The sequence below is a fragment of the Accipiter gentilis genome, chromosome 26, assembly GCF_929443795.1.
Source record: "Accipiter gentilis chromosome 26, bAccGen1.1, whole genome shotgun sequence".
NCBI classification, from domain to species: domain Eukaryota; kingdom Metazoa; phylum Chordata; class Aves; order Accipitriformes; family Accipitridae; genus Astur; species Astur gentilis.
Genome location: NC_064905.1, coordinates 3,839,129 through 3,864,865, shown reverse-complemented (window position 1 = coordinate 3,864,865; position 25,737 = coordinate 3,839,129). Strand labels below are relative to the sequence as shown.

The 25,737-nt window shown below is 40.9% G+C and overlaps 1 protein-coding gene across 2 annotated transcripts in view; it reads left to right on the top strand.

Annotated features, from left to right (window-relative positions):
- KCNIP1 (potassium voltage-gated channel interacting protein 1) overlaps nucleotides 1–25,737 on the top strand; it is a 299,265-nt gene that overhangs the window by 257,147 nt on the left and 16,381 nt on the right. For both annotated transcript variants that reach the window (XM_049829633.1, XM_049829634.1), the window contains exon 2: nucleotides 23,563–23,687. In XM_049829633.1, the coding sequence (XP_049685590.1) occupies nucleotides 23,563–23,687 (125 nt within the window). The remainder of the gene's footprint in view (nucleotides 1–23,562; nucleotides 23,688–25,737) is intronic.

The window sequence follows — 25,737 nt, the reverse complement described above, 5'->3', positions numbered from 1 at the left end:
TAGTTGTCTCCTTGTTTTCAAGAAATTTCAAGAACCACAAGAGAGCTACTCTAATGTGCCGTGTTTTGAAATCTGGAATCACTTCACTTGGCTTGAATAAATTTACAGTTGTAGGGGAAGACATTTTTTTTTGGCTGAAGAACATCCTTGAGAATTTCAGGGTAAAGCTGCTTTTCTTGAAGAAATTGAGTTAGAGAGGCTCATAATTGGAAAGGAATAGCCATTAAAATAGTCAATATGAATGGAACATAATTAACATTACCTTAATCCCTCTCCCATGATTCTTAAATCCACACATGGGAGCCTTGAATTGAGGATGCATGTCCAAATGTATCTTAATTAAGTCCTAATTAATTTAGCTATTTAAACAGTTAATCCTTGCTCTCTTAAAAGGAGATTTCACACTGTGGAAAGAGTAAAACATTTCATTTGTCCATTTCATGACCACCACGCTTCCTGACAATGCTGTAACAGTTCAAGATCCCAGCCAGCAGCGGGACTGGGAAGCGAAGCAGCCGCTCGCAGTACCTGCAGCTGATGAGGGGCTGGGGCTGTGCCCACACTGCTGACCCCCGTTCTGCATGGCTCTGTTGCAGTGCCATGCACGTGCATCTGCTGCTATGGCTGAGTACTCATCTGACAGTGGGTGGGGAATTTTTAGGTACAAAGAGTGGAAGAGAAAGGTGAAGCTGCCTGACCTGTCCCTAAGGCCAGGAGGGGCTGCCCCAGGGCAGGAGGGTGGGCTCCCAGCCGCTGGAGTAGGTTGGGCAGCACATGCCGACTCCTGCTGCAGAGGCTCCCTTTCCGTGCCTTTGTACGTGCGCAGCTCTAACTCTCCATTTTTCTATTATTCTGGGATTAGGCCAAAGCTTTATTAAATTTCTTGTAGGTGATTAAAAGGGGAATTGAAATTATAAGATGAAATCTGAAGCATTCAGAAAGGGAAATTTTCCTCCTTTGTTCTTCACACGCTCATTAAAATATTCCAAGCTAAATGTTTCTTCCTCCCTAAAATAAATAGGAGTGAGCACTTGCACAGACAGGTAAGACTTCCCTAGGTAGATCCTAGACCAGAAGTTCCACCAGCACACAGGTTGTGGGGCCTGGTTACCTCTTCCCTTTCTTGGTGGTCCTGTGGCACGCTGATGTCAGAGCCCAGAGCAAAAGGGAAAGAGCCAAAGGGCTCATCTGCACAAGCAGCTCTCTGGTTAATACTGGGAAGAGCTAACCCATGAGGGCCCATCTAAAACCTGTTCCTTGCACCTCTTGCTCTGTTGCAGTTTTGCTCATACAGAGTAGATTAGAGCTGCTCAGCATATGTTGATGATGTTTCAGACAAAATATTCTAATTTAATCCTGGTCGTGTATGGAGTGGTTTTAGAATTGATTTTTTTTAAAACTGTTCTTAGCAATGCTCTCCTATTTTTGTTTCACCCTCATTTGTGGACTACTATGTGACTTCCTTAAAACAGAATGGAAGAATCAGAATTATGAAATCTAATATATTAAATTATTTTCATGGCTTCCTTAAAATCAAGTCCCTGGTAAGAGCTGATAAGCACACACGTGAGCAGCATTTGCTCCAAGTGACTGGTTTCCAAATCTTGCTCATATTGCCAGCCATTTCCCAGTACTCACGGGCACTTACCCCCTCATCCTGGTTGCACATCTGTGTTGCTAAATGAAAGTAATCAGAGTCAGCATGAAAATTTAATAAGCAGCATTCTGGCATCGGTCATGTTCTCAATTGTGTATTTGTTTTCTGCCTCCAGAAGTCCTCAGACATTGTCAACCAGGACAGCTCCAGTGTTTACAACACTGATGTTTATTAGCCTCAAATCACTCTCTGTTGGTGGTATTCTGAAAACAGACCAGATCTCTGAATTAGCCAGTATTTTTAGGGGGCTGATCAATGCCAGGCCTCAGCCTGGGAAGCTATAAATCTCATGGCCTTCCTCTTCCAGTCTGAAAACTAATATGTTTCAGAAGCAGAAAGATCCTTAGACAAATTAGCAGCATTTAAAGCTTCTAACTTTAGCATGATAAAGTTTTAAATAGTTATGTATTTTGTCTTCATAGCAGCTCATCAAGTGTGTAGCTGGTTGCATCTACATCCTAGGCAGGGTGTGTCTCACGGCGTTGAGCCTTGTGGCAGTCCCTATTGCCCTTCCAGGAGAAGCAAATCAAAGACGGGAAAAAATGGGAGCAAGTTTTTTGCTTGTCCCATTAACCTTTTGCTGCAGGAACAAAGTTTTAAGGTTCCCAGTGCCACTAGCTGGGCCAAGTTTTGGAAATTAAGCTGTTGTCTGTTTCCTGAAACTTTGTCTTGTCTGCTGGGGTTTCAGCTCCCTGCTTGTGGCTTGGCTCCCGCGTGGGAGTTTAGGGAAGTGTAGCTCAGTTCAGCCCCTGCTTTGATACATGGTGCTGGTATATTTGGTATGTTGACCACAGCAGAGTGATCAATCGCCATATGTGTGGCAGGCTTGGGTTTTAGCTCCAATTTTATGGGGTTACTTACTGCTTGGTACCATTGTGTCTGGTCTTTTGTCAGTCCCGTCCCACCCCCCCATGTTTATGCTTCTAAATGGGGCATAGCAACCTATGTGTAAAATCTTTATATCTTCACACTGTGCCTGTATTTCTCTTTGCTCACTCTCAGAAAGGCATGAGTGGCTAAGGGCGCTTCCAGAAGCGATCTCCTCACTGTGTTGAACCACTCGGTGGGTACCTGTAGGGTTTCAGCAGACCACTGCAGACTGCCAAGCAAAGGGAGGGGGACCTGAACTCCTGACTGAAAGGAAAGGCTTGGCTGGAAGCTGTTTGCTTCCCTGAGTGCTACCTCTTAATGAAGAGTGTTGCTTCTTAATGAAAACAATTAACTTTTTAGTAATTCTTAGTAAAACTCCCATCTCATTCCTAGGGGAGATGTTTTAAGTGGTCTTCTGCTAATTCTCTGAACACTTAAAACTGGATCAAAATGCTCCAGTGAGGTTTGTTCTGCACCCAGATAAAATTTGAAGCTGCCTGTTGTACCCATGGCTGTGGATTAAGGAGGCTTTGCAGAGCAGTGTGGCGCGTGCTTGTCGTCCTCGGGAGGAGTGGGTGTGTGATGCTGCTCTGGATCACTTCCTCTCTGTAGAGCTGATTAAAACAAGAAACAGCCTGCCCTCAGCCTGGAGGATGCTCATGCCAGTCTTCAGAGGTAGGAGCACAGGGGAAGGTGAGGGGCAAAGGGCAACTAGGCTAACGGGGAGGGACTAGCAGCCAAGCAAGTTGACTGAAACAGCTGCTCTTGGTTGTGTCCCCATGGGCCAGGTGTGGGACTGGCAAAAGGGCAAAAGGATTCCTTGTAAGGAAATAAAATCTCTGTTAGGTTATCTTGAAACTAATTATTGCTTTCACACTGGAGTGAAACTAACTCAAAGAATCTAGTGTGTTGGATGAGTTTTTCTTACTTTTTTAATTATCATCAGGAGCTGACATTTGGTTTGGATGAAGAGTTTCAGTGAGGTAATGCCCACAGCCATGGGCAGTGGTGTGTACGTATAAATGCAAGTATCTGATTTATAGGTGTCTGTGTTCAAAATGTTCAAGCACAACAATTAAAGATGTGGCTGAAGAATTTGAATGAATACAGAGGTACTAAAGCAACTTTCTGAGTCAGGAAGTATGTAGGTTGTATTTAATGAGATACTAGTGGCAGAAGGGTGTTTTAGGCACTGTCCATTTACATTAGTGTTCTGAAGACCCACTTCTTGTTCAGCATCTTGGCAAACCAGAAATTAGGACACTAATGTTTTTTATGAACAAGAAGTCCAGGCACTGTTTGTTGCTTCCATATATTGCCTGAGATGAGATCCACTTAAATGCTTGAGGTGCAGGTGCTGCCCTCTAACAATGTATCTACAGAAATATAACCAGTGTCCACTGCCAGCTCTCTGTTCTGGAGCTGTAACCCAGGTTTGATGCTGTCAGCTCCCCCGCAGTTGCATACTGTGTATTTCAGCAGAAAGCCTTCTTAATGTAGGCAAATGTGTTTCGGTAAATTTTCTCATGTTCTATTGAAAAATCTGGATCTGTATTGGAACAGTATTTTTTGAACAGTTTCTTCTGTGCAAATAGAGCTTAATTGGTACTTATGCTTAATTATGCTTTGCATTTTCAAACAATCTGCTCAACCTAAACACCAGTTCTGAGAAATGGAAAGAAGTAATCTTTTGGGTGATACAGTCCCATTTGGATGGGATCTGTTGCATGCTTATTTAATAGCTGTGTTTCACTCCTCAATTCTGCCTGGACCAAAACAATTTGTACTTTTTCTAGTCTTTGCACAGGTGAATTGTCATAATGTAGTAGTGAACTGTCCTGTCTGTTGTTACACGTAGGAGAATTGCCCAAATTCACTACTGCTGGGGATGCTAGCATTGCCTTTTCATTATATGGCAAATTCTGGTTTACACACTGCTGTTTCCGAACAGGGTTAAGTGTATGTTAATAAACAAAACAAAAATCTTTTTTTATTTTTTTAATAAATATGAGCAACCCCACACATGTTTTCAGCTTGGGAAAATAAATGTTTCTGTAAAAACAAACAAACAAAAACCCCAAAACCTAAAACAACAAAAAACCAAACAAAGTTTCCTTTTAAAACACAGACAAACAGCTGTAAGAAATTGAAACTTAAGGCCAAAGTAGAAATAATGACTGGGGTTTTTTTTAAAAGATCTTTACTGTGAAATTTCTGTTGAGCAGAATTCTAGTGTAGGTGCCTGGCTATGAGCATACATATGTTACAGCTCTGCTCATTCACTGTGTAGTTCCCCAGTAATGAAGTAAAAACTTATGGAACTGGGTAACTTAACAGAGAAAAAGCTGCAAAGAGCTGCTGCACTGTAAATAGACCGAGACAAACTGACAACAAACATGGTGCCAGTGGAGATAGTTTCTGCCTGTATTACAATGAAATGTGAACATTTGTGAGAAATTAATTTGAAAGATTTTCCTAAATTAAGTTTTCTAAACCACAGTCCAAGCTTCAATTTTATGGAAAATAAGTGGGTTTTATTTATTTTCCCAATAAGGAACATCACCTTTGGAAGAGTAACATCTCCCATGAAACAATCTGAATTCCAAACAGCTTCAGTGCCCTGTTTGGGAGCTGAGCCCAAGCTGCTCATGCACCCAAGGGTGGCTCAGACACAGGGACCTTCTGCCCCTCGCGGCTGTGGGGCACCCACCAGGAAGCACCAGCCTGCAGCAGCATCTGGCCCTTGGGTGGCGATTGACCGAGCATGCTTTGGCTGTCCTTGCTTGGAGGCTGCTGCAGCAGTCTTAAATATCTGCGGCCACATCTAGGTACTTCTGCCAGCAGCCTGCAGCGACTGAGCACAGGCATGCCTTTAGGAAGGCACAGCGAGGCTGTTGATAAGAAGATAATGCGCACACACACACACACATATATATGCACATGTTTGTTCTTTCCAGGTTAAAAGTCCCAGTCCAGAATAAAGAAATCTCAGGTGAGGCTGCAGCTTTGTGATTCCCCCTGCAGTCATGACCTTAAACATTGTATATGTGATTGAGAGTGTCCGTTATAAGGGTTTTATATAGTTTAAGTTGTGTTTGCCTTGCACCATTGTCTATTCACCTTCATCTTCCAAATGTCTGCTTAGTTCTCATGTCAGTTCTGCAGCTAGTGCCAAGTATATGTAATCCCACCTGTTCAAAAAAGGTGCCTCTGAGGGGGGAAACCAACTTCATTTTCACACTGTAGATAAAACCTGCCTGACTGCAAAAATATAAAGTTCTACTTTTCCCATAATAACCCAAGGATAACATGTCCTTGAATTAGGCACTGAACTAATTACTATTTCTGATTGCTTGATTCCCCCATATTATTATATATTCATTGATTATTGTTCTTCTAAAAACCTTTTTCTAACGCAACGCTATAGCAAACCAATGCTCATGGAAATAGGTGCAGTAATAAATCAGGGACTTGACGTGTCTGATTTGCTTTTCAATGAGGATAAAAAACTTTGGCAGCAATAATTCTTCTAAGAAAGAATAAGTCCATTTGTAATGCATTGTCTTGGCTCATCAGAGGTTTTTTGATGAATAACCTATTCCAAAAAAGAAAAAAATTTAAGTTCAGTTACTTCATTTATAATTCAGAAGTCTCCTATGACTATTTCATTTATTAAGTGCCCTCTGAAGAGTTTCTGATATTTCTTCTGAAAAAGCATCACAGTTTGATGGCTTGACATATTCTCATGGTTTTCCTTTTCCCTTGCTGCTTTGGAATTGAAATCTTACTTTGGTCCTGGCTCACCCTTCATTTCCCAGGCTGGGGGAACCCGTTTAAGGCCAGTGACTTGGTGCCGCTTTTTTGAGGAGAGTGCTGCCTCATATCCTTTATTTGCCTTTTCTGCACCTTACCAAAAAATGTGCAGGAGACTTCTAGAATTTATTCCCAGCCCCTTCCCTCCCCCCTGCCCCAGCAGTAATTACTGATCTAAACTTCAGTGTAGTAAAGTATAGTAACATGTTTAAACTATTAGATTAATACTGTGAGTATCTATGGTAGTCTCAGCCATGAACGTTATTGTTCCCTGTGATGATGCTTAGTGCTATCCAGATAACATTTTATTTACTTGTGCATATTAAGAAAGTAAGTCTGCTCAAAATTTACTAAAGGGCCGTGTCTTTGGTACAAAGACATCAGCTCTGGATTGGGAAATTGAGTTCAGATTGCTGGAGACCAGGACAGGGCTCTCAGGAGTATCACCCTATGTTCATCTTATTCTCTTCCCTGGGTTAGATGGATTTTTTTGGTCTGACCCAAGACAGCCGTTCTTATGTGTCAACTTTTCCAAGAAGAAAATGCTACAAGGTGTGAATAGATTGATAGAAATGAGGAACACTGATTAGGTGAGAATAATACTGAAAGGTTATTCCCAGAGCACACTGTGCTGGACTATGAAGTGGTAAGAACTGCAGCTTTTTGGAATACTGATTTTTTTGTTTGTTTGTTTTTTGGTTTTTGGGTTGGCTTGTTTGTTTGTTTGCAGATGGGTCAGTACTTGGCTTTAGTTCTGCTGCTAGTTTGCACAGCAAAGGACTCTTGCTAGCTGGAGTTCAGCACTTGCCACAGATCTAGAGCGCGCCTGATTTTGCAGCACAGAAACAACTCTGTAATGTGAGCTTTTGTACAGAGCCTGAGCAGGTGAAAGTCCCTGAAAGGGAGAAGCCTAGTCACAGAATTAATGCCTCTATCATGAATGTTCATCTCCTTTTTGGAAATCACCCTGGGTTGCTCAGCTTGCCCTATTAAATACTACAGACAACTCAGGTCAAGTTGGTGGTGTTGCCTTTGAAAAGAAGATTAGTGACCACATTACATGTGGGTTCCTGGCTGTTCCCTGGCGTTCACTGTGCTTTTCTCAGGCCGATACTGATAAGGTAGACTAAATACTTTCTACCCTCTGCTAGCTGGGGTTTGCCCTTGTTGTACCATATCAGCCCCGAGTCTCGCTCTTTTCTGTGATTACGCTTTTCCACATGGCGAATTCATGGCTCTTGTTATAAAGCCTTGTGATGGAGCATGGCATGAAAGGTGACTGTTTCCCTGCTGGGGAAGCCACGTGTCCACTTTTCTGGGTAAGGCAATGGATGCGTAGATACATTCATACAACACCAGCCATATTAAACCTGATTTGTTATACTAGTGCTAGAGTCAAAAGGAAGCTCAGCAGCATGTACTGCCAGTAGCTCTGGGAATATGGTGAAAGAATCTGGTGCACCTTCTTCAGATAAGTCACTGGTTTTTATGTTTGTTTATTCAAAAGCATGCTTGCCATCGATTCTTCCTGTTGGTCATCTTTTGGCCTCATCACTCTTACTCTTGGCTGCATTCCTTAGATTGGCCTTTGAAGCACTTGGAGTGGTTTAGAAGCAAATACTGTACTTTCTCTGCCTAAATATCAACCTAGAAAAAATTCAAGTCTTGATAGAGTCTGCTATAACTGGAGTGGAGCTTTGTCTATGCAACAGCACAGAACCAAAGTACCAAGCCAGACCCATTTGTAACAAGGGATGCATTAACTGAGTGCTAATGAAGTTGAGGGGACTTGTGTGGAGTGCGGGGAAAGTGTGTCTGCATGTATAAGTGTTATTATTCCCATTTTACTGATGAGGCTTTACAAATTGCCTTTACTCTTTCCTGTTCTGCCAGAGAGCTACTGAGGTGTAATTCATTTCTATAGCAGGGCTGGAAATAGATTCATAAGCAGTTGAATGCTGTGAAACGGCACTGCTGGTGGTAATGCATTATTGTGAGCAAATAACACTGCTGATGCTATTGATGATCATGACTAGGAGGCTGAAAGAAGCTATCAGTGCTATCAAGCAAGATAGCTTTTAGGTTGTGTTGCAATTCATGTTAGACATTCCTCTTTTTGAATACGTGGGCTCTGCAGTCCAAGTCGTGCTAAGAACTGATTTGCATAAACCGTTTTGTGTTGCCAGCAAAATACTGCAAGTTCTGCAAAATTCCCCTTTCAGGGCAATGGTGTATTCTAATGTTTGTTTCTTTGATTCCCCTAAAGGAAAATGACTTATTGTGGATTCTGCTGCGAGGCCATTAATGTGCTGGGAGGATTTTCTTGCTGGGCTTGAGGTCTTCTGCTGCAGGGCATCTGAGAAGGAGCAGAGAGTTGGGTTTTGAGTTTGGGTTATTTGATTTGGGGTTGGGGGGGAGTAACATCCTCTGTCCCCCTGCAATCCTATGATTGTAGCCATGACTTAAGTGTCACTTAGTGTTTGAAAAGGATTGATTGTGGGTGCTTGTCCTTGGATTAACTCTTCAGACAGGCTTTTCAGTGCTTCTATGGTTATAAAATTGTGTTTGAGACAGAGTAGAGAATCTCCTCTTCTGGGAAGTTGGTTACTGATGGTTGGGAAAAAATTGTACAAACTGAAGCCTGGATTGCTGTTGGGGCAGCTAAAAGAATTTCTGGCAAACAGTAGAAAACATTGCAAAACATACAAGCAGTGTTGGTGGTAGTTTGGATGCAGCTTTAGGCAGTACATTTGCCCTAACTCCAGCCCAGACCTGAGCTCCTGAGGTTGAGCATGATGTGGACGATTTGCAGTACTGAGAAGTGTTTTTCCAAAGCGCCTAGTGTGTGCTGTTCTGCACATGGCATCTGTGCCCCTCAGTACACCCCAGTCAGGTCACCTGCTAGAAAAGGTGTTCAAGGAGATGTTCCAGGCTTTTACTGTGCGAATGAGCACATCTCTTAACTCATTAGACACTACCTAGACCTGTGTCTAAACTACCACCGACCTAAGAGAGTACAAGCTATATACCCATCTATTGAACTAACATTGTATGTCCTTGTGGGAGATAGCCTTTAATATCCCAACAAAACACACAAAATAGAATTGCTCTCAGAAGGTGACTCTATGTCAGCCTGAGCTGTCTTTTGTGCAGAGATGTTTGAAGTTAAATGGAAGAAGTGATGCTGAATGTATTCACAATTTCATATTAACAGAGTAAAATGGAAAGTGCTTCCAGGTTCCATGGCCTGTAAAATATATGTATTGCAGGAAATATATTTAACAAACCATACAAAAATTATTCAACTATATAAAAAGTTAGTATGCAAATATTTTTCATTTTTTATTTCTTTTCAGTTGGGAATTGGTGTGTTACCAAATGGCATTTCAATATCTTGTTTCAATGCTTAGTGATGTACTATGTTTCTTACAAAGCACAAAAATAATCAAGAGTACGCTTCTCACTTTCCAGTGTGGGTAGTGTAACATGAAGCTTTATTTGTGGTGTAAGTTGCTGTGTTATGACAATGTAGGGAAATGTGGCTTTTTAAACAGTAAGGAGTAACGTTGAGAAATGGAATGTGCTCATATCATGTTACTCATGAGACCGCTCAAGAGTGAGCAAGATTGAAGTGTACAAAAAGAAAAAGGCAAGCTGTTCATCCTGAGGTCTCTTTACAGAGGTCAGGAGGAAGGGTAGGGCAGAGGTGTCTGGTTTAAGCAGGGGGCTGTGTCCAGCTCAATGTTACCAGCCAGTGGTACCTTCAGCAGACATGACAGTACTACCCCTCAGGTCTGTAGAAAAACAGGCTTCTCTCTGTGGGGTGTAGGAGCTGGAGCAGCTCTGCCTGGGAGCACGTAGCGAGTGGAGCCTTTACTCTATCCAGTGCTGCAGCAAGCATGCAGCTTGCCCTCCACCATCACTGGGCAGGTACTGAGATCTTTATTTTTTTAATTCCCTGCTCCCCCCAACTACTCGGAGAAGCAGCAGATCACATAACTTGAGGAAATTTTCCAACTGATCTAACTAGAACTTGCCAAGGGCAAAGAAGCTCCTGTTGGAGGCTTTTATTTGCCACCTCCATAACAGATGTGATACAACTGCAGGACGGTAGTTTTGCCACTGGCTTTATTATGTTTATGAAACAAATTTATTTCTCCCTGAGGGCAGGGAGGTTGTGTTGGGGCTCCTGTAACTGAGAAAACAATGGAGCTGGCTGAAAACAATCCTGGAGCTAAGGCCCCATCCCCTCAGTATGTGAGGTGGTGAGGGATTTGTGCATAAAGCTGTTTTATATCTGTTCTGTTGAGTTCCTTTAAATTAATTCTATTAAATAAACAGTTAATCTGGTGCAGAGTCTAAAAAACCTGCCTTCTGATTTTGAAAGTCTTCTTGATAAACAAAAGACCTCAGCAGATGTACCTCTGGCCAGCTCAATGTCCCATCACACCTTACAGCACTCTAGTATTTTGGTTTGCTAAAAGTAAGACAAAAAGGAAGGTATCTTCTTTTTACCTTGTACCAGCACTATGCTCTACAACAGGATTGGGGTTTGCATTGAAATAAATACTGTCTTCCATGTTTATGTTCTCAGATGATAGGAACAAAGTCAAACACTAATATTGGGGTGTGTAATGGCTTCTCGGCCAGCACAATTGGAACGATATAAAATTCACTGTTGTTCAGATAGTTTCTGAACTTTTAGAGGATTCAGCATGGGCACAAATAAAAAATGTTGCCATGCAGATGTCACAGGGGAAATGTAAGCATTTTATTAGCATGCCACTGCTGAAATAGGATTATGTGGCTGTGAATTCAATCTTTGTTTTCTCCATTTTTCTATCACCACTACCTGCATCTTATTTTAGTACCTGCAAGGTTTGTGTCTGGTTTTCCTTCCTCTTTCTTCAGGCTATGAAGGAAAGAAAATATTTGAAGTCAAATTACATTGAAAAATGCAACTGGATTTATATGGTTTAAGTAGACTCTTATATCAGCTTTGCTACTACAGTTCTGCTGCAGCTCACCATGGTCAGGTGCAGGTGGACAGTCCCATTCCATGCACAGCCCTGATGGTTTGGTTATGGCATTACCTGCTGTTTGTGGACAAACAACTAGCGTGTTAGAAATAATCTTGAATATGGTGAACTGAGTTTCTGCCAATTTCTTTCCCTTTCCATCAATCCATATTTGCTCAGAAATTGCTCTATTTCACTGCCCAGAGAGTAATCCACAACCTGGAGGGTTTTGGTTTTTTGTTTGTTTTTTGTTTGGTTGGTTTTTTTTTGGGGGGGGGGGGGGGGGGGGGGAGTAAAAAGCATAAGACTCATCTTGGAAGAGATGACAAATAATCAAGTCCTCAGTAACTGCTGCTGCGTGTTTTAGGAAGAGGTTTTACAAGTGGTGGTAACAACATTGTATTTTCTCCTATTTGTACTATTCAATATGCTAAGTAGACATAAGCATATGAATTTGAGATGACGATTAAGAAGTTTTCTGTTGAGCTTACTGGAAGTGCTATTTTTCAAAAAAGAGCAATTCAGTGTTAAATAAAAAACCCTCTTAGTTATAGTTTTAATAATCTGGAAGGGAATTAGTTTTCAACTGAACCCTTGATGAAAGCTGACTCTATGCATACAATGAAGAAAAACATATTGTTACAAGAAGCTTTTTTCCATTTCTCTTTTTTTAAGGGCTTTTTTTCCTATCTCTATAAAGAGGAAAAGAAAACATTCTTTATATGCAGAAGCTATTGTCTACAGTCTAAAGTTTTGATAACCCACAAGGCTACCTAATACAGAAGAATAGATAATCTTTCTCTTTTTTGCAGCACATCTATTGTCTTCCTGCTATCTGTTAATCATCTCTGATGCATCTTCATCTTTTCATGCCTAATATCTATGTGTTCTCTAGGTCTTTTTATTCATTGATTTCACCCTTACTAAATCAGGACACTATTATGCTTTCTGTAATTGACTGCATTTACATTTCTTTGTTCTCATCAATGGAAATGAGTTTGCAGCTAGTGTTAACATGCAAATTTAGAACTATACTTATTAGACTTGAAGTGGGAGATTTTTTTTTTTCCTGTCCTCAGGTTACCCAGCAAAGTGGGATTTCCCTGACAGGGGGTGATTTCATGGCTAATGGTTCAACACCTTTTGCTTCAGCAGAGATTAAGGGCCTCTTTAAGCAACCTGCTCATTCTCTTTATTTATTGCAAACCTATGTCGGTGGATCAAGAAGGTTAAAAAGTCATGTGATTATACTGCATTGTGGTACAGTGGAGTTTATTAAATTTTACTAATTGTTTTTATATGCTTTCAGTAAAACTCCTAGTATTTACTGCTCTGTCTCTAGTATGTGTTGTGGCCTATGTTTATAATTTAAATCCATGGTTGTTTGTAGGCTCTTTGCTCTTCGGACCAGCTTCTCTTGGAAGTATTCTTGAAGTTTCAGTTCAAAAGGGGAAAGTGCGAAGGTATCTGTAGTCGCTAATCTGTGAAGGATATCGCTGTGTGAGTAGTCAGTCATTCAGGATTCAGATCTGTTATTGATCAGCTCATGTAATTGTCCTCAGTATCACCATTGCTCATGCACTGCAGCAGCCAACTGGAGCATCCACTGTGGTTTTCTTGTGTTGGTCTTGGTTTCTTCTTTTAATTGTTCCTTCCTTGGGCCAAGAACAGCTGAGCCAGAGTTAGCAAAACCAAGCACCATGACTCAGCAATACTATCTGACCAGGCCTTTTCTCATTGTGTAGGTCATGCTATTGGGAAGCCATGTTCTAATATTTACTTCTGCCCAGTTATGTCTGTGGCCAGATACTTTATCAAATTCTCCAAAGGAGAGTAAATTCTCTCCATTCCTGCACCAGTCTAACATCCCGCCCTGAAGACTTTATTTCATTTAGTTATGCATCTGTCAAGAGCAAGCTGAAAGTAAAAAGCTCAGAGTGAGAATAATGAAAGGAGGTTCAACCCCTCCAACAGCTTAATGCTGTTGTAATGTGTGTAAGCCTCCTTCTCAGATGTGCCAGAAGGAAAATGCAGGCTCGCTTCTAAACATGTTTGTTGTTGGTTTTGTTTGGGTTTTTTTTATTTAATGGGGAAGTATTGAGCATGAGGATTATTTAAATGGCTTTAAAAAATTCATGGTAGAATTTCTCAGCCCTAGGATTTCAGGTACAGGCTCTGAGTTGGTCATAGGCTGCTCAGGGGCACTGCAAGGTTTGACAGAGATGGGCTGCTGGAAGATGGAGAAATGAGGTCTTGGCATTCTCTGTCTACCAGAGAAAAGCAATGACTGGTGCAGCATGTGCAGTGTGAGCTTAGACCATCTTCATACACTGCTTTTCCTGTAACTCCCTCTATGGAGAAATACGCAGCAGTGAGAATTGCTCACTTGATCCTAGTGTCCATTGGGGGCATATATAGATGCACCGTCTGTGGGACAAAATGCGCTGGCTGGTGTGTGAGAGGAAACCAGGTGGGCTTGCTGGTGCTTCCCGGGCAGCAGCAGGAGGTGAGATGCTGTTGAACCCATGTTGTGGTGAGAGGGTGTTTAGGAAGGTTTGAGCAGCTGGAGGCACAGACTACATGGAATTGCAGGAAATAGGTGCCAGATGGACTGAGGGCAGGAGCTGCCCAGGCTGAAGGTAGAGCTGGGGAGCTGCAAGTAGTAACACTCTGACCAAAACTCTTGTGCCTTTCGTAGGTTATTGCAGATCGTACTGTGTACACAATTCTCCATTAAAAAGAAACTGATGCCATGGGAAGCCATATACGTAGCTTTTTGAATAGGTTTTGGGGGTTTTTTTTGTTTGTTTGGGGTTTTTTTGTTTGTTTGGGGTTTTTTTGTTTGTTTGGGGGGTTTTTGTTGGGTTTTTTCTTTACTTTTAACCTAATTTGCTAATGAAATTTTCTCCTGGGGACATGACAATAGTACAAAATTACCATGTTGCAAGTGAAGTGACTGCAAAGAGCACCAGTTAGTCTTCCAGACCTCCTGAGACTTCTTCACTCTTACTAATCACTTTTTTTATTCCTACAGCTGTCAAAAAGCTAAGCTATGGAGAGGAAGCAGAAGGCTGTGGGCTGCTCTTGTTGCCCCTCAGCAGACTTAAAAAATTGCATGCAAAGTCCTCCTTACCCCTTATCGGAGTTGCTAGGATGACTGCTGCATTGCTATCTTGCTGTATGCATGGATGTTTGCATGGGTGCATGACTGTGTGCATGCTTCCCTTCATGTGCTGCCCCAAGTTTTATGGTCATGCAAGGGACAGCAAGCTCTGACTTTCTTTCCTGACCCTTGGGGTAAGGGAAAGAGGCAATTCAGGGAAGAAAAACGAACAAACAAACAAAAAAAACCCAACACCTGGAAACAATCCTACAGTCGCTGGGAAAGGGGACCCTATGGCACTTGCAGAACACATTCAATGTCACCTTAAAATTAACAAAAGACAAAGCTGTGTATGGTTGTCACTTCCTTTTCGTTAAATTTTTTTCTTACTTTTTCCTAGACCCTGCTCGATGGTTTTACGTGTATCGGAGAGGTAAAATTTAAACCAGTTTGACTATATTGGTCATAGAATTTTTGTAGCAAAAGTTTTCTTCAGCTAGGAAACAGGTTCCCCTGGCTGAGTTTATTCTCACTTTCCATGCTGGCAGCAAACAAAATTAAAGGTGCTTGAAAATTGCCCAGTTCCAGGGTAAGGCTGCAGCCTGGGGAGCAGCCAGGTCCCCTCTGATGAAGGCAGTCCCAGCTTTTTACTCAGCCTCTACTGTGTGCAGTGCTTTATTGCATGATGTGCTAAGTCAAGCACTTAGCAGTTCAGGTACTCTCTACTTAAAGTTTGGAGATCGTATTAGTGGGAATTCTCCAAAAATCATCAGAGGGAAGTGATTTTCTAACCTTTCTAGGGAGGTTTTTTTGAAATTCACCTTGAACAGCTGCTTGGAGGAAACCACTTGTCCCAAAAGCCCATTTTTTGCAGCATCCGTGTGGAAAAGCAGCAAAGCACCCAGGAAGCTTTCAGTGGTTTTCTGCCTGGCTTGACAAGTTGCTTCCCTTATAAATGTTGCTAGAGATAGATGGGAATGTGCAAGGAAAATTGAAAAGAAAGTGCTGTCCCAGGTAAGGTCTAGTGCACTGGAAGGACACCCTGCTGTCTTCTGCCCTCGGAATGGCCAGAGTAAAGCTATTTCTAATGATGACTAGACTTAATATGATGTCTGCAGAAACATTTGACATTGTGTAGTTCATGTTCAAATCATTGTACCTGGTCTTAGTAGTGTGCCAGACAGTCATTTTGGAGGTACTTGTGGCCTCTGACTATTCCTGCACCTCCTTTTTCAGAGTATAACCTTGTACTACCTTCCTTGTGTACAACTGTGAAACTAATTAGAGTGTAGAGGCAGAGGACAGTATGTATACATGACATTTTGCATAGATCATTGCAAGGATTAGCAAATAAATCTTAAAATTATATATTTTTAATTCAGTCTCAGAATTTTATACACTGTTGTGTTTTCATGTAGCTTTTCTGTGCAACTGGTGGTGTTGCAGGTTCACACAGGCAGATCAGCCTTGCTAAGCTTGACTGTTTCTGTAATAAACTTGGTGTTGCTGATTTAGTGGTGAAAATGGACCTGAGGGAAGTCAAAAAAATCATTCCAGGAAAAGGAAGAGGATAAGGAGACATCAGTTCCTTTTTGTTTTGTTGGCTGGAGAGAGTCCGTTTGGTTTGGAAATTGATCTCTCCAGCCAGGCGATATTACTACTACTACTACTAATTTATTAATAAAGGACTTCAATTTTAATTAAATGTGTTTAATATTTGATACATCAGTAGGTATCTTAGTACCATTTTTTAATTGATATTTGCCATGAGCAGATTTGACTTAACCCTTTTTTAGGATTCATAGATGTGCATATACATGTTTTTAAGTTCTAGCTGAGCTGTCATTCTGCCATGCTAGCCTTGTTGATTTGCAAGTGTTTGCCAGATGGGGTCGCTTAAAGGCTAACACTTAGATTTTTGTCTTGGTGGAAGCACATGGAAATGTACAGAAATATTTTGACTTTTCCGGATAGCGGAGCTGTACTTGGTAGCTGCCTTTGCCCCAGGGATCTGGAACCACAGACCTCAAAGGGCTTCACAAAAGCAGTGTTTCCTACAGCTCCTGCTTACACCAGTGGGAGGGAACGCTGAAGCCAATGTGTGAGGTCTGTATCGGTAATACAGCTCTTGGTTGACTCCTATTTCTGTAACTTTCTTCCATAATGAGCATTTATGGACTCAGGCCTTTAGTTATTTCTCTTCATGAAATTTTCAAATATTTGCAATTGGTTTCCCACAGGCAGTATCTATTTCCTGCGAGATTTGCCCAAGCAGGTATTCTGTCTGGAGATTAATTTCAAAGATGTTGTGGATAAACTAGAGTTAATTTTTTCTTCAGGTCCTTGCTCCTAAAATGTAGCTAATGGTTTTTTAATAAAAATAACATGCAGTCTAATAATTCTTGCACATAATTTAATCCCCTTCTGCTATATTTGTAAAATTACCCATTTCATCTAATGCTTGTCAGTTTTAAAATTAACACTGGCACGTTAGCTGTATTTTACATCTTGATTTTTTTTTCTTTAACAAAAAGTGAATTTATTATAAGCAACATGTTTTCAAAATCTTCCCAGTAGCCATGGAGCCTGGCATTACATGATTTCACCTTGCAGCCTTGGGAAGCAGAGGACAGGGTCATTTGCATCTTTATTAAATCATCATTTACACCCTCCCTTTAAACTGTGTTTTAGGCCTTGGGTTGTCCTTAGCCAGCCCTAATGATGTTATGAGATGTCGCTGTTGCTTGTTTGCCAGGCACATAGGTTGGAGGGCTGGAAATGCTGTGGTATTTTAGGTGGCCACTGTGGGAAAGGTGTTTGGTGTTTCACGAGGGAGTATGGCCCAGTGCAACCAACCCCGTGCTTTTGTGCAAGATGTTGCTTGTGTAGAGGCAGCTGCCAGCGAGAGGAAGGACAGGCAGGTTAATAAATTTGGGCTCAATGGCAGTTCAAAACCAGAGCCAAGAAAGCAGCTGGTAAATAACACACAATTGTTTCCTATTTTATAGTACACAAATACAACTGTGGCATTGTGTGTGACCAATTTAATCTGCTCTGCTTATGAGGAAAGGATTGTTGGATCTGAAGAATGGTGATAGGCATTTTTGTATGGAAATAGGTCACTAAAGCGAGTACTAGAAGATGTGCTCTCAACAGAGGATTTTAGGACTCGACTTCAGTGCTGACAGCAGCGTGTCGTCTGCCCTCGGCTGCTAGTGCTGGCAAGTTACTGACTGAGTCTCTGCGCATTTAGAAATCGGGCTTGGGCAGTGCCTTAGTTCATGTAGCTGTCTTGGTTGTGCGTTACATTACCTGTGCATTTTTAAGATAAATTGACAATGAAGCAATGTTTTTCCATTCCATAGTAGATAAATGTGCCTGTGTCCAATGGAACAGAAAGATCTGGAAAAGTGAGATATTGGAGCAGGTCATTTTCCTTCAAAATTAATAGATTTCTTGTCTTTACAATGGGTAAGGGAAGGATTGAGTCCCTCTGCCTGGTTCTGTGATGGAGAGCAGTAGTCAGCTGTGGCTGAAAATCTGGTTTCCTCCATGATGAAACAATTTTGTCCATAGGCATGTAGATGTACAAGACAGCTTTTACATGAATAGGTTTAAATTACTCCAGTTTATCACTTGGAGAAATGCAAGTTCTATTCAGCAAAGTTTACAGCAGTGAAAGACAGGGCCATTTGCAGGCAGTCTAAGTATGGAAATCTTCAAATTGTAAAGATAACAAAAGGTAAAATCAGAACAAATATGAAAGGATGTCTAAACCAAACCTCGTTAATTTCCAAAGTGTGTTCAGTTAAAATATTGATCTACTCTAATGAAAATTCATTCTCTGCTCTTGAGCAAGCAGCAGAGAAATGAAATACAATATCTTTCATTAGCAACAATCCATAAAATATGCATGTACATGCAACTATGTCAGGATTATTTTTCTTTGTAAAGTGAAGCCACTATTTATTTTGTCTGATACACACAATGTGCCTATCCTAAGGCTAAGCAAATAGAGGTGACATTTTGTACAAAAATGCAAAATTAAGTAATTATTATAACCTGGGCCTATTTTGGAGTAAGATTACCACAGGCACTTCTGCCAGACCCAGGCTTCATAGCCTGCTATTAAAGCAGCCACAAAAATATGGCCAGAGACAAATTCTAAATCAAAAAGTGCTACTTGCCATTCCTCCAGTTTTAAACATGCTGCAAGACAAACAGCTAAGCAAATGCACAAGCATGTTCTGTACCAGCTAAACAGTGCAGGAAATCTTAAGCCTAGGACAACTCACTTCAGTCATCTGGCTTGAAAGGGATTAATCCAGGGATGATTTCAAAAAGTGCTGAAGCTAAAAAAAAAAAAAAAAACAAAAAAAAAACAAAAAAAACACAAAAAAACCACAGAGAAAAAAAATACCATTTATCAGTACCTGCAAGCAGGAGAAACCTCCTGCTTTAGTTACTGAATCCACCTAATTAGTAAGCACAAATAACCCAACAACAAAAAAAAATTTTTAAAAATTATGCTTTGAAATCCGGAATATTAAATCTGGACCTATTTGGTAAGGTTCAAGTTCTCACTAACCGGCTGTATAGTACCCAGACCCTGAGGCGCGTGTCTCCATGGAGTAGGGCAGGGACCTAGTTTCAGCTCGAAAGGGATGCTGTAAGCAAGAGTGGCTGGTCACACGTGTCACCTGAGCTGGGGCGGTGAGCACGTGCATCCCTAGCAGTGTCTGCAGTCAGTCCCTAGGTCTGTTCATGCACTTGCAAATTGAAGGAGAAGTTTAACTTTAAATCAGTGGCATACGTGCTTCCCATGCTCAAATCTCTTGGGGTGTTCAGCAAGCTGTAAACAAGGCAAAACTGAGGAAGAACATGATATTAGATAAAATATCTTAACACAATGCTTTCCTAACAAAACTTTAAATTTGCATGTGTGTATCTATGTATATACACTTTTGCTTGTACTCACCACCATAAAGTGAGCTTCAGTTTAATAAAATTGACGTCCTTATAAATGCAAGGGCTCGTATTTCATCCGGTGACATCCCTGAAGAGCTAGGAGGGACTTGAGCCAGTGTGATAATGAAAATGTAAATAAGAGGAAATACAATATACATCATGACAAAAGGCAAGGGCAGATGAGGAAGCGACAATCTCCTTTTTTGCTGCTGAGGTTACTGTTGTTAATTTATAGGGTGTCAGAGAATGGAAGAAAAAGGTTTAAAAGATCTGACTTAAGAGAAAACACTGAAAGGAAACCAAGAATGACCAAAAAAAAAAAAACCTTTGTGGAGGGTGGGGACTATTGAGTTGGAAAGGACTGATTTGCACAGAAGAGCAGTTTGTGTCCTTAGGTCTCTGGCTACAGGTCCCCCCCTCCTCTGAGGTCTGTGCTATGCCCACCATGGACTTCTGCCAGGGAGGGAGGAGGGATGAGCAGAGATGTTGCTGGAGGGAAATATTTGAATATGGGATGACAATTGAGAAGTTTAAATGTAAATACTGAATGAACACAAGGGAAGGAATGCTTGACCTGTGAGGCTTATTAATGTGAAGTTGTTACTCCTAAAATAGGGGTTATCTTTTAAAACAGATAGTATCATGAAACACTATGGAAAATAGCTCTTTGTTGCCAAGTGATAGACAGAATTACTTAGTAAGTCTTCCTTGTATTTATTTTCTGCTCTGAGGCTCCAAGAAATGCCCAGGACTGCTCTGTTGTATCGGGACATGTTCCACTGAAGTAACAATTTCTAACATTTTTAAAGTGTGTTTACTGGAAATTTGTTGGTTTGGTGTCATTTTGAGTGCCCCCTTGGCCAGATCTAAAGCTTCACAAGTTTTTTTGCTAAGTTTCAAAATACTCCCCTTGGGAAAGGAAGAGGAAGCAGATGAAAGGATTAACCCACAGGGAACCATCAGATCCTCTTCAAAGGCAGAGATTAATGCTGGTTTTGGAATAGAGAACGGAAGGAAAAAATAGAGCGTCCCTTTGAAAGGGATGAATTTTTCATAATTTCCTTTCTGCAGTTTGTTATAAGGAAAAGAGCCACATTTCTTAGCATGGGAAATAGAATCAAATCTACAACAATAATCTGGCTTATTTTTAACATAGAAATATCTGCCCTGTGGGACCAAAGCTCATGAACTGATTGCTGGAAAAACCTATTCTTGCAGGACAAGCTGAAGAAGATGAATTGCACTCTTATGAAATAATGATTCACTGAGTGAGGCCAGTATTGTCAAAAGACAATATATCATTATTATATTACAGTGTTCACCAAGTAATATTTTATTCAAGAATATTTTGAAAAAATAATTCTAAGACCGTAATTTTGGGTCTGCTCATATAAAGGAGATCTGGATAAACCAAAGACTTACAAGTTTTGAGCTTTAATTCTTCAGATTTTGTTTAAAGCTGTAGCTATAGAGCTATAGAACAAGTTTTCCATGAGCAAGACCTTTTTCTTTAATTATTTGTTTTTTAGAATATGAACACAAATTCCAATAAGTGTTTTGGAAAACTGGTTGCTTAAGAAGGAGGTGGGGAAATTACATGGGAAATAAAATACCCACAAAAAAATTAGTCATATCAAAATGCTTTTGCAAAGAGTGTGACATTTCTCAGCTGGATTTTTCCTGCCTCTGTAGAAAGCATGTGAACCTGCACCTCCACATTGTAGAAGTGTAAATAAAACCAAATATGAGAATAATGTAACGGGCTGGCTTCCCTCATTAGCCTCATCACTTGCGTGAGGTTGTGAGGTGCATAGATTCTTGCCCCCCCCCCCCCAGTCTGTTGAATTACAGAATCACAGAATGGTTTGGGTTGGAAGGGACCTCAAAGATCGTCTAGTTCCAACCCCCCTGCCATGGGCCGGGACACCTTCCACTAGACCAGGTTGCTCCAAGCCCCATCCAGCCTGGCCTTGGACACTGCCAGGGATGGGGCAGCCACAGCTTCTCTGGGCATTATATGATAGGATGTCTCTGGGAATTATGTTATAGGCTATAAAGACTAGATGGACAATACTTTACACTTTTATTTTACATTGACTGAAGTTGTAAAGAACTTTTGAGTGACTCAACTGGAAATTACAGTGAAAAGCTGGGCATGTTTAACTGGTTACAGAGCAGGGAAAGGCTCAAAGCCTAACTTCCTTATACACTGCACAGCACAAAATGCATGGCTTCCTGTGGAAAACAAAATGACTGTCAAGGTTATGTGTAAACTGCTTATTGCATTGGGGGACAGCAGGGAAATGGAGGAGAGGAGCCTGGGGTTATGTGCATTATGTAAAGGGTTTTAGGTAACTTAAGGTTAACCAAAAGTAAACAAGAAGGTATTTCCTATACAATGTATGGATTAGTGATGAGTGTCCTAATCTGGCTCCCTTCTAAATGGCTTTTCTCTCCTTTTTTTCAACCATTCCTTCTTCTTCCCTCATTTTAAGGAATTTCTTCCCTACTTCTCCCTCTCCCTTCCTCCCTCCCTCCCTCTCTCTCCTGTATTCCTTCATTTTGTGGCATGTCTTCTCTTTCAAAGAAAATGGCTTTCCCCCCTTATGTCTCATTATCTGTTGTTTTTCCTGCAGCAGACATCTTTTTGCATCTCCTTTCTTCTAATAGGGGCTATAATTTCTAGACTCTTCATTTTCCCTCTCTGTAGAAGTTGTCTTCTTCAGGCCTCTTCTGGCCACTTGTCAGTGTTCAGTAAATTTTTCTGCATCATAAGTGGTTGTGATGCTCTCCTTCTGTCCCATGCTATTACAGTCTCTTACCTTTATTTCCTTGCTGTGCAAGGGACCTTGAGCACAGTATTTAGGCATGTATTTTCACTGTTCAAGCCCTGACTGTGAAGCTCCAGACACCGTGGATTAGGAGGATGGCTATTGAAATATTTGAAACTGAAATACTGAAACAATGAACCAATGTTAATTAACCATTATCACTCGCTGATGTGTGTCCTCCCATAATAATGTTCATGTATTTTTGTACACAATTAACTTATGAAAATACAGCTTTAGTCTGGTCTGTTGTTTCACTGAGCCAGTCTGCTCTGAATTCATGCCTTTCCTCTATTCAGAGTGACTCCATTTCCTTGCACATTTCTCATGAAATCCTTGTCTTTCAGCAGAAGTCACTATATTATACTTGACCTAAATAACCTAAACCATTTTTACAGGGTATAAATTGTACAGTTTTGATAATAAGGACAGTGTTAGCTTTTATGCCAAGCAACTTTTGGATGTAGATAGGTTTTTCATGTCAGCTGAAACCTGCATCTGGTCCTTGAAATTTGGAGAATCTCAAACTGACATAGACTAAGCATCTGTGCATATTTGGGCATTACCTACACTGCTGGGGAAATAGTCTTGACAGGTAAAAACGCGCATCAGAAAAGAGATGAGATTACGGTAATACAGGATGTAATATGTCTCGAGTATATTTCTTCCTTGTGGGGGAACATGCTCTTGAATAAAATGCACATAACTATTTTTCATTTCTTACCTGTTTCCCTAAAAAGTCCATACAAACGCAGGCTGGATTCATTCCAGATTCGGCAACTGTGGACATAACTTGAATTTCTTCTAGGATTAAAGTGACCTTTAGTGTCTATACAGCAAGCTTTTTGTTAGCACACAGAAGAGTTTCCCTCACTGTTTACCCTCAGTATAATGTCATTGTCTAATATGCTTAAGCATGTCTGCTCTCTTACTTATATTTGCACAGCTTTCTTTAAAGCTAGTCCTTTGAAAGGCCTATTCCTCCATGCTGTTTCAATATTTAGATAAGAAATATCTGATGTTGCCTTTTGGAGTAACGTATCTGCTGCCTGCCCTTCTGTTCTCACCACCAGTTTTGGCTTTGTGAATGGGGAGCTAATTGGCAGCCCAGTAAGAAATGTGAGCTATTGCTTTACTCATATGGCTTTTATTTTGCTTTCAAGAGGTTGAAAACAGTTACACAGATCAGTTCGGTTGATGATTTCTTTTTTCTCTGTTGCTCTTGAAATCCAGTCTGTCCTATCCATCATGTTAATAGAGCAAAAGTAACAACCAAAATAAATATTTTCCTGTCTTCTCTTTCAGATAAAATTGAAGATGAATTAGAAATGACTACAGTGTGCCATAGACCCGAAGGACTGGAACAGCTTGAAGCACAAACCAATTTCACTAAAAGAGAACTTCAAGTACTTTACAGAGGGTTTAAAAATGTAAGAACAATTCTGCAGTGAACTGAGTCTAATATGTATGTCCCCACCAGCCTAAACTGCTCAGCTGCATTTTGTATCATTCCCCTGCTAAACATTAGTAGTTTTGTGCTAGATCTCCCATACTGCAGCAAAATGAGCACAATCTGCCTCTCCATCTAATATTTATGACACTGTAATCTGCCTAAAACTGGGTTTGGATGAATATTCAGCACATAATATTCTCAGTAAATTTGTTGCTCAAATGTCAGTAAGCACACTGCAATTTCCTCAACTGTGCCAGTACTTCAAGATAACCTGAAAATGTTTTTATGGTTACTTATTTAATTCATGCTGTCAGTTCCTTGTGTTCAAATATGTTTGTGATTAGCTGCCCAGGATGTTTTTTATCCATTCTCTAGCTGGAGAAATCTCACTCTTGTAGTAGGATGTTATTAGAGCACACTAGGACTATAAGGTCCTGCATAAGTAAGGAATAATGCTGGAGTGTCAGGAGCCAAAAAGAAAACAAAAGTAAATGGGTATCAAGACTGAGGAGAGAAGAGAGAGGCTACAGATTTAGGTGAAATCAGGAAACATGCCAGTTGGCATGACTGCATGCACAGAACAGCACTGTGCTCATCTTTGTGAACCACCACCATTCCAGCCATATTATCCCTGGTAGTAGGGGGTCTGTGGCTCTGTAAGCCTCAGCTTCTAGGTCACCTGCTGCTGCCTCTTAGGGACTCATCATAATAAATAGAAATAGATAGGGAATTTTGAGGCTACATGGAGCAGATGTTTTATGGCCCTTGAAGAATGGAATACTCATTACATGGTTGCTTGAGGGTCTTGGATTTAGTCACCCAGGTGGTTCATGCCAGCTGATGTTTTTATGATGATTAATAGATCAGTATTGAGGTGGCTCAATAAACACAGTGTGGTTTTTAAGTTGTGTTGCAGGACAGCTCCAGCATTTCAGCTACTGTCATAGTGAAAGGCCGAAATCTCTTGGAAAGAGAAAGTCGAGTCTATTGGGTAAAAACTTGCCAAAAGAAACCTGAGCTACCTTAAATACAGGCAGTGTTGAGGGAAGCCTGCTGGACATTGAGAAGGGCCTTTCTTTTTGACAGATTCTTAAAATTTGATTGAATCACATCCCTAATGTATACTTGACTTCTCTAGGGAGTCTGGTGGTTTCATCCTTTATTTCACCACTCATCTAAGAGGGCCAAGGCACAGCTCAGCTTTCTGTATTTTTCTGTTTGGCGCATGTGTTGTACAGACTTTGCTGCATGTAGGTCATTTCATGTGTGAAGTTTTTTAACCGCTGAAGTCTGATATTCTGCAGCCTCTTCGTGTTTTGGGCAGTCAGCAAGAAATCACATGGCTTTTGAGACAGAGCTTGACAGGTTAATGTATGGTATAATATGACATGACTGCCTGCAGTGGGAGACTAAACTCAAGGGAGTTCTTAACTGCTGTGTTTTGCTAAGATCTCTGAAATGCCTTCTGTATTACTGTGTTTGATGGGAATCCTGTGAGGGAGAGCACTGCTCCATGCTGAGAGGAGGAGCTGGCTGTGCCAGCAGCTACAATGCCAAACAGAGAGGTAGTCTTGCAGCTCGCCCAGCAGATATGACATTTACCCCTTGCCCTTCCTAATTTTGCTATCCCTTTGCAGTACAAAGGCATTACCTCCCAGGGCAAGAATGATAGACAAGTGCATTTAACTTGTGACTTAAACCCTTTCCTGAGACCTCACTGAAGGTCTTGGTATTAATTGGCAGTGCTAGCAAGATCTTGTTTTCTATCAGGTTGCTAGGACAAAGCAGTCTGGTTTTCTCCAGCTGCTATGCACACAATATGCATGAAGCTTTAATATTTAAGGTTTAAATTGAAATGAAAGGGCAGCTTTAGCATTTGTAGCCCGTAAATCATGGTTTCAATGGGATAAGTAATTATGCACAGCAGGCAAACTGACTCAGCTGTTACCATATTTGCTATTGTACCTAACCGTCTGCTTTTTGGGATGATGTTACAGTGCCATCTGGAGATTCAAAATCCCTGTGGG